Source organism: Ochotona curzoniae, unplaced genomic scaffold, assembly GCF_017591425.1.
Source record: "Ochotona curzoniae isolate NIBS_2020 unplaced genomic scaffold, NIBS_Ocur_1.0 scaffold_1037, whole genome shotgun sequence".
Classification (NCBI taxonomy): Eukaryota; Metazoa; Chordata; class Mammalia; order Lagomorpha; family Ochotonidae; genus Ochotona; species Ochotona curzoniae.
In genome coordinates, this window is record NW_024467083.1 from 17,097,484 (window position 1) to 17,106,622 (window position 9,139).

The following is a 9,139-nucleotide window of genomic DNA, read 5'->3' on the forward strand; positions in this document are numbered from 1 at the left end:
AAGAACAGGGTCTGGAAAATTATCTGTCTTTCCAATGTGGATGGCAGGGGCCCAAGAACTTGGACTGTTTTCTGCTGTTTTCCCAGGCACAAGAGCAGAGAGCTGGATAGAAGTTAGAGCAGCAGAACTCAGATGGGCAGTGTACTGCGAAGTGCCAGCATCACAGGCAGCTTAACTTGCTGTGCCACAATCCTAGCCCCAGTGCCTCTTGATCCCTTTTCCTACGTTTTTTCATTTCTTCTATGTTTTAGTGTGTTTCATTCTGAAAATTAATTTTTTAAGTATTTATTTTTATTGGAAAGTCAGATATACAGAGAGAAGGAAAGACAGAGAGGAAGATCTTCCATCCGTTGATACACTCCCCAAATGGCCACAACAGTCAGAGCTGAGACAATCTGAAGTCAGGAGCCTGGAGGCTCTTCCGGGTCTCCCACATGGGTGTAGGGTCCCAAGACTTTGAGCCGTGCTCGACTGCTTTCTCAGGCCACATGCAGGGAGCTGGATGGGAAGCAGGACTTCCAGGATTAAAACAGGTTCCCATTTGGGATCCCAGCGCATGCAAGACAAGGTAGCTGCTAAGCTACCACACTGGGCCCTAATTCTAAAAATTATTTTTCAGATAAATTTCAGTGTAATTCCTTTTTTAAAAAATATTTGCAATTTTTAAGTGACTTTTTCATTTTTCCATTTTATAAGTCCTACTTATTTGTTTTTCAGATATGTTTGAATCACATCATTTTATGAGTAGTACCATCTCCTTTGCTTTTGCTTTCTTACCTAGTTCTCTCAAAATAGTGGGGTTTTTTTTTAATTTACTTTAGTTATTTGAAATACAGAAAAAAAGAGAAGTGTGCCATCCACTGGTTTACTCTGCAATGCCTACAGTAGCTAGTTAGGCAGGCAAAACAAACACAGAACTCCTCCATGTCTCCCACATGCAAGGCAGCAGCCTTCCAGACTGTGCATTAGCAGGAGGCTGGATCAGAGGCAGAGCTGGGATTTGAACCCAAACACTCCTCTGCGGGGAGCAGATATCCCAACTGACAAACTAACAAACGGAACAAATACAGTTAGAAGAAACTAGAGAACATTGATTCACTCCCAATGTGCCTGCAACAGGCAAGATTGAGCCAGCCAACTGCAGGAGCTGGGAACTTGTGTGGGTGGCAGGAACCCAAGAACCTGAGCTGTCACCCGCCTCCTCCAAGAGTGCATTAGCAGGAAGCTAATCAAGAACGGAGCTGGGACTTGAACCCAGGCACTCCAAGATACGATACAAGCATCTGAAGCCAGTTCTGGAATAAAACCACCACAGTGATGTTTTTAACATGCTGTTCTGTTTTTGACTCTTTAGTGCACGCCAGAAACCCAGAACTAATTATTTAGAAGACAAGAAAAGTGGTTCAAAGCTAATTATATTTGTCATTGGAGGAATTACGTACTCCGAAATGCGTTGTGCTTATGAAGTTTCTCAGGCTCATAAATCATGTGAAGTTATTATTGGTAAGACTCTTGTGACTCTTCTGTTTTTTAAAGCAGACTCTAAATGCAAAATGTACATGTGAAAGTGTATGTTGTGGTACACATTTAAGAGTAATTTGTTATTCAAAAACATTTTCGGCCAATAGAATGTCTTATCTAATATGCTGAATTTGTTTGCTAGTTGATTTCTTTGATAATTGTATTTTTAAAGTCTGATTTGAGGGAATGAACTTTTTCACTGTAAAAACAATTTGCCTCTTATATTAAGAAACCTGAGCAGTATATCAATTCAGTCTCCTCATTCAAAATTGTAAAGTTGAAATAAAAACTCTTAAATTGCTTTAGGTTTACATCTAGAGTTTATATGGAATGGAGTTGTAGGAAATTCAGTCAAAACCTCTCTCCTGACACGGGAGAGGCAGGACCTGTATGTAAAGCCTGGATCTCACCCCGATCGGGCCTCTGTCCCTGAGTGACAGCCGCTCTGTTCTCTTAGGAGGGGGAAGAAGGGTTCAGTTTTGTTCCTCATTGTGCCAGTAGAGACAACAGGACAGTAGGAACAGGCTTGTTTCTGAAAGGTTGCTGGACATGCAGCAGTGATGAAGGATTGAAATGTTGCTGACTAGGCAGATTGGAAGCCTGTGCTGCACATTTGGGTTAAATTACACCACGCTACTGCATTTTGCATACATGGAGAACAAGACAATATATTAAGCCAAGGAAAATCAACTGAACCTTCCGACTAATGAAAATGTTTCTTTTCCCTACCAGGTTCCACACATATTTTGACACCCAGAAAGCTGTTGGATGATATCAAGATGCTGAATAAACCCAAGGATAAACTCTCCTTTGTTAAGGATGAGTAGCATTTTGCCTGGTTAGATTCTTCTCAATATCTTCAACTAAAACAGATCAAGGAAACCACTGTCATGTAATTTAAACACTGTAAATATTTTATAGAATAATGACTTTTCAAATATATTTCATAACAGACTTTATGATTCTATATTACTGGATTTGCCATTTTTAATAATTTAAATATTGTTACTGCTTTGTAGATAATGAGAAAAAATGTTAAAATGCTTTCTAAAGAGAATTTTTTTTTACCTTTGGAGCAAATATATTACAATTGTGGGTAATTATTCACAGCTACATATGTACATACTAATTGCTCATTAAACACTTACCTACAAATTTCATGCCCAACTACAGCTTCTTGGAAAAGAATGATTTTTAAATGAGATTATAAAAGTAAAACTGTAAATGTGTATGTATGATAGAACTGTTTCCTTATAGTTTTTCTTTAACCTGAAATTCATAATTTCTTTTACATATATGTAAAATAATCATTAAGACAATGATTTCACAGTATACACCATATTTCTCAATATTTCTAAACACAATTTTAATATAATTTTGAAAATCATGTATGTTTAAATTGGAAAACCAAAACTAACCATGAACATTCTGAAAGAAAATAAACATATAGTTATAAAAATTATCTTTGTCATTTCTGACAGTGAGGAAGAAGTTGGGAAGTTTAAAACTTAGAAGTTAACATTTGTAAAGCTGAGACTGGCAGAGGCAAGGCACCTGCTTCTTGGAAGCCTGCATCCTCTGTTGGATTTCCTGGCTTGGATTCTAGCTCCACCCCCAGCTTCAGCTTCCCTCTGTTGTCACCTGGAAGACACAGTGATGCCTCAAGTGGTTGGGTCCTGCCACCCATGCGGAAACCTCTAAAGTGAATGCCAGGTTTCTAGCTTCAGTTTAGCCCCAGCCTGGTTCTTTAAATCATTTCAGGAATGGACTAGTGGATGAAATTTCTGCATGCCTTGAAATAAACTTAGAAAAGAAAAATGTTCCATGATATTCCCAGATTAACCCCTAAAAACTTTTTAAAAAATAATCCTGTATCTGTGAAGGTTAGGTAATACAAGGATATATCAGCAAATTTGTATTATACAATGAATATCTTCATTTCAGAATTTTTGCATGGCCTCATAGAAATCTGCCACATGACTGGGTTATTTTATAAATCTGTCATGTTCAGAGTTTTCTCTTACAAATAATGCTGCATTATTTATTATATACATTAACGCATTTACACAAATTTTTTTATAAAGTAAATTATTAGCATTCTAGTGGTCAGAGAATTTGCATTTTTAAAATACTGATGGAAGTCATACCACTTTTTTTAAAAAAGGTTTATTTTTATTGGAAAGGCGGATATACAGAGAGGAGGAGAGACAGAAAAGATCTTCCATCCAATGTTTCACTCCCCAAGCGGCCAAAACGGCCAGAGCTGAGCCAATCCAGAGCCAGGAGCTCTTCTGGATCTCCCACACAGGTGTGCAGGGTCCCAAGGCTTTGGGCCATCCTCAATTGCTTTCCCAGGCCGCAAGCAGAGAACTGGATGGGAACTGGGGCTGCTGGGATTAGAACTGGTGCCCATATGGGATCCTGGCGCATTCAAGGCGAGGACCTTAATCACTACACCATTGCACCAGGCCCCACTTTTAATTTTTAAGTAGTTTGTTTATCATTTTGGGGACAGGATTGTGATTCAGTAGGTTAAGCTGCCACATGAGATGCTGCCGTCCTAAGGTGACATGCTTGTGCAAGTCCTTGCTGCTCTACTTCTAATCCAGCTTCCTGCTAATGTCCCCAGGAAGGCAGTAGGTGGTACTCTAGCATTGGATCCCTGCCACTCATGTGGGAGACCCAGATAGAGTGCCTGGCTCTTCAGCATGGTTATAGCCATTTAGGGAGTGAACTAACATGTGAAAGATGGAAGATGGTTTAATCCAACCACACCCCCACTTACCTCTCTCCCATCCTCCCTCACTCCTCTCTGTGTTACTCTGCCTTTCAAATATGTAAATCTTTTGAAAATCCATCACTTTTCCTTTTTAGCCTCTGAATTTCATACACAGAAATATCTTTCATACTCCAAGTCTACAAATTCGACCATGGTTTTTTCCAGAACATTGTTGATTGATTTGCTTTATTTCTTTCCTAAGTAACCCTTTCATCCATCTAAAACTGATTTTAGTATAAGGATGTATGCTAGCTATCATCTGTTAGCACTTGCCATGGTATACCATGACTCCAATCCCTTGCCACAGAGAATAAAAAGCTAGAAATGAGATTGTGTAGGCTCATTCGGTAAATATGGCTCAGTAGAGTTTATATTCTGCTGATGACACACACTTGGTCAAGATTTAAAAAGCAGAAAGGAGGTAGAGACCATTGACTGTGCCAGAGGACAAACAGGCCCTGACAGAAGCTGTTTGTGGCAACCAGCCTGCAGGTTGGAGCACTTGCTTTGCACCTGCTAGTATGAAGCCGTGCTGCAGCGGGACAGTGCCAGTTTGCTGTCCTGGGGCCGCAGGTGATCATGTGACTGATTTTGCAGCTTCCGTTCAGACTTCGTTTTCCATGATTTGATTCTCTGTATTCTCTTCTGCTTGGAAATCTAGAGGAATTTGTTTCCTGACACAGCGTGCAACAGTTATCCAGTCCACGCTTTGTATCAGTCAAGATGCTACTGCACGGTTTTATCGGCTAATTCCTTCCCCAGAAAGTCTAAATACCACCAGTGCCATTGACTGACTTCTGGATTTCTTTAACGTATCCATAGTTTACAGTTGTTTCCTGCCAGTTCCTGTTCTGTTTTACTGTTGACCAAATGTAATCCCTAGCTCCACCCACACCTAGATTACTATTAATCTGCAGAAACTTCCTGGCTATTCCATTTTCTAAGTCTTACTTTAGTATGATTTTGTAAAGTTCTCCCACAAAAAAAAAATTATTTTGGTATTTTAATTGGGTTTGCATTACATTTTCAGGTGAGTTTATTTTATCTATATAGGTGTCATGTGTTATCAAATTAATCTTTTTTTCTGATTCCATTGTGCATTGGGTCTTTCTAAGTTATATAGAAAAAAATCAGTAATTTTTATATATTATTTTAATATATTTTTTATATTTTATGTATTTGTTATATATATATATATATGCCACTTTCCTAAGGACTGGTAATAATTTACCATTCTCTAATGTGCCAAACACTTTTAAAGATTTTATATTAACTCATCTAATCTGTGACAATACATACTGTTATCATCTCTGGCTTAAAGCTGACAGCATGGAGGTGAGGAGTGGTTCGTGTAACTCAGCATGCATGTGTGGGTGGAGAGGAAAGGCTTGGCGTTAGTTGTCATTTTTTCACATCAAGCATAAAACTCCCTTCCAGTGAGAAACAATTTGAGGGTCTGCATTATCAGCTTTTTGGACCTAGGCAGCTCTGTGCAGGGTTGGGATGTGCGAGGGATTAGACACTCAGACAAAGCCAGCATCCTGTGGCCATCTGAACTGCGAGCATGATGATAGCACACACTGGCCAGCTCGGTCAGGCCCGCAGCCTTCAGGAACCGTTTTGCCCTTTCATGCTGATGGTGGGTTCTTTTGAGTTCCTTTATTTCTCGCGTACTATCAGTGTGGAATTAGACCTTTACTAAAGGTCCTGTTGAATTGAAAGACAGGGGAGGGAGTACTCTAGTAGGTTTCTTTCCAACAGTGTCAGCACTGAGAGGTTCTAAAATCCAGATATTGAAAAAAAAAAACACCTTCTGTTGCTTTAATAAACCAATCATGACCTCTGAAGCAGTTTTGCTTCCTAATAAAATGTGCTTGGTTTATAAAGTATAATAGGTTCACATAGTTCAGCCATATTAGCAAAGGATAAATAAGAAAAATATCTTCATTAGCCCTGTTCCCAGGACCTTGGCCTCACTTACCTGATTGTCACAGAATAGTGTACAAGGACACAAAATTCTCCCCAAAGTCACTGCCCTGCGTCTGTGTTTCCAGGATTAGCCGTGATGCACAGATCCTCATAAGGATCCCCAATCATCAAGACTTGTGAAATTAACATCTAGAATGTGGCTTAAAAAGGGAGAGATGAGCCATATTTTTAAAACAAACAAGCAACAGAAATGCCCTTTGTAACCTCTGTAGAAACGGGATCGCCATCACAAGTTCCCATAAGGGTTAATTGGCAGGGTGAGGTATAATCATTAAGGTTGTTCCTATCTAAGGCTCCCTGAACTTCTTAAAATTGTAATCAGAGTCATGCATATGCATGCAGCATTCTCATGCGAGGGTAGGGCTCAAAGAGAGGAGACTCTGTAGTCTCATTAGGTTCCCAGAGGGACGAATCCAAAAACAATTAAGGACTAATGAGTGACTCAGCCAAGCCAGAGAAGTGTGTGATCTTACCTTGGGGCTAGGAGAATGACACGCAGCTTGCAAAACAGACCAGATTGGATGAAATGTACATATATGATTAAGCTAGAAGCTTCTTGGACCTATCAAGATAACCAAATTTCCAGAAATCAAGTTTCACAATCCAACTGGCTTTCCTTGTTTCTTCAGAATTGAGCACGCCCGGCACTGTGCAGAGGAGGTCAGAGGAAAGCAGAGACAAGGAACAAAGACCGACTGGCGAAGCCAGAGTTGCTCTCCTTGGATGGGGTAAAGCTGAAGGACTCTATCAGCTGCCCACTGTGGCCAGGCCTCTTTGGATGATGAGTTACTGTGAACCCCTGGGTTGTTTTGTCTTTTACAATTGGTGAGGTGGCCTGCAGCCCAAGTGACTCCACTCTGGCATGGTCTGGGCTAGTGGGGCTACTGCAGGAGCTCAGGACAGAGTAATGACATCCACAACTGTTAAGGCTGCCTTTCCTCACAACACTGTTCCCCGTCTGCCTTGTAAGGTCACAGTCCCGGGTAAAGGTAGTCACAAAGTCAGAGGGGTCTTCTGCTTTATACCTTCCAAGGAGCCCTGACTAAACCACTGCCCCAGTCCCAAAGTTAAACACAGCCCATTCTCAGGCCAGCACCATGGTGTACTAAGCTAGGCTTCTGCCTGCAGTGTCGCATCCCATGGGTACCAGTTTGAGTCCCAGCTGCTTCATTTCCTGTCTAACTCTGCAAATATACCTAGAAAAGCATCGGAGAATGGTTCAACTTCTTGGGAACCTGCACCCACCTGAGAGAGCCAGAAAAAGCTGCTGGCTCCTGGTTTCAGATCCACTCAGCTCTGGACTTTGTGGCCATTTGGGAAATGAACCAGCAAATGGAAAACTGTGACTCCAAAGCTCTCCATCATGCTAGGTGAGTGGCACAGCCATGTCCGCTGGCACAGACATCTAAAGCCTCCTCACTAATGAGCAGGCTGCCCAGGGGTGGGAAAGGGAAAGCAGGGGCAGAACCCTGCAGTGAATGGGATCTGTGCCTCAGGGAAGGTGACACAGAGGCTCTCCCCAAGGTCCGGAAGAAGCAGATCCAGGCAGGTTCTGGCATTCCGTGTGGAACATCACAAAGATTCTCGATCATTAGGTAACATTTTTAATTAACTGAATTCTTTTTCAAAATTCTTGACTCATCCTTGCATATTTCTAACTTTAAGAGAATTTTAAACATCTATTTTTCTATTGGAAAGTCAGATATACAGAGAGGAGGAAAGACAGAGAGGGAAATCTTCCCTCCGATAATTCACTCCGCAAGTCACCACCATGGCTGGTGCTGTGCCGAGCCAAAACCAGGAGCCTCGAACTTCCTCCAGGTCTCCCATGTGGGTGCAGGGTCCCAAGGCTTTGGATCGTCCTTGGCAGTTTTCCCAGGTCAGAAGCAGGGAGCTGGATGGGAAGCGGGGCTGCCAGGATTAGAACCATCATCCATATGGAATCCTGGTGCATTCAGGGTGAGGGCTTTAGCTGCTAGGTTACCACACCAAGCCGAAGAAATCTTTGAATACAAGTAATTCTGATCAATACCCAAATCATCCAGTATAGTAAGAATTTAATATATACTACAGCAAATAATGGAAAGAGAAAAGTCCTTCCTCTCCCAAAACTATCATTTTCAAGTTTCTGGAAGTCCTCTTAGGATTTTTGTCGTTCCAGAAAATTTACATGCCTTTAAAAAACGCAAATGAGGCCCCACTGTGCATGAGCCTCCAGTAGGGCTTCTTGTGCCTACCCACCCTCTTCTCAGTGGCTGTGGAATACTACTGCTGTTATTTGTGAATGGTTTCCCCAAATATTTAGAAAACTTAAACCCTAGGGCATTGTCCCCAGTGCACTTCCTACACCTCGCACACCCTGCAAGTTGTCCACGTGCACTATAAAGCCAGTCCCCAGTAGGGGCGCTATTGGTCAAAACTGTCAGGATTTCTTAGCTACACCCAACCTGCCATCTTGGGACTTTCCACTGATGGGCCAGCAAGATCAACTGCAGAATTTCGAAATTTTCCGAGGTTAGCAATGCGCAGTAGGACCCAGTCTCACAGTGCCAGCAGTGAGCGGCACCAACACTGTGAGGTTGGGCGGGCCCTGTGTAGCAAACACACTTCCCACTTAGGCTATTTCCAACCTGGAGTGAATCCATCAAGAAGTGATTCCTTGTCAGTCAGGGTGTCTGGACTATCTAGCATTCCTCTAAAAAAGCTGGCGCAGATACCTCCCTCCACCAGCAGGGCGTGAGTGCACCTATTGAACCCCACCCTCAGTGACATGGTGTTTTTTTTTTTTCCCAAGACTTTCACTTTTTCCACACGAATAGGTAAAAGTAAATGTTAGCGTGCCAGTTTGAG

General features: G+C 41.8%; 1 protein-coding gene across 4 annotated transcripts in view; it reads left to right on the forward strand.

The window, feature by feature from the left end:
• STXBP3 (syntaxin binding protein 3) overlaps positions 1 to 2,973 on the forward strand; it is a 62,954-nt gene extending 59,981 nt beyond the window's left edge. For 2 of the 4 annotated variants that reach the window (XM_040999102.1, XM_040999103.1), the window contains 2 exons: positions 1,355 to 1,503; positions 2,254 to 2,973. In XM_040999102.1, coding sequence (XP_040855036.1) covers positions 1,355 to 1,503; positions 2,254 to 2,348 — 244 coding nt within the window. In that variant the 3' untranslated portion in view covers positions 2,349 to 2,973. Of the gene's footprint in view, positions 1 to 1,354; positions 1,504 to 2,253 lie in introns of those variants that run through there. The other 2 variants (XR_005885749.1, XM_040999104.1) reach the window with 1 other exon arrangement.
• Positions 2,974 to 9,139: the final 6,166 nt, after the last annotated feature.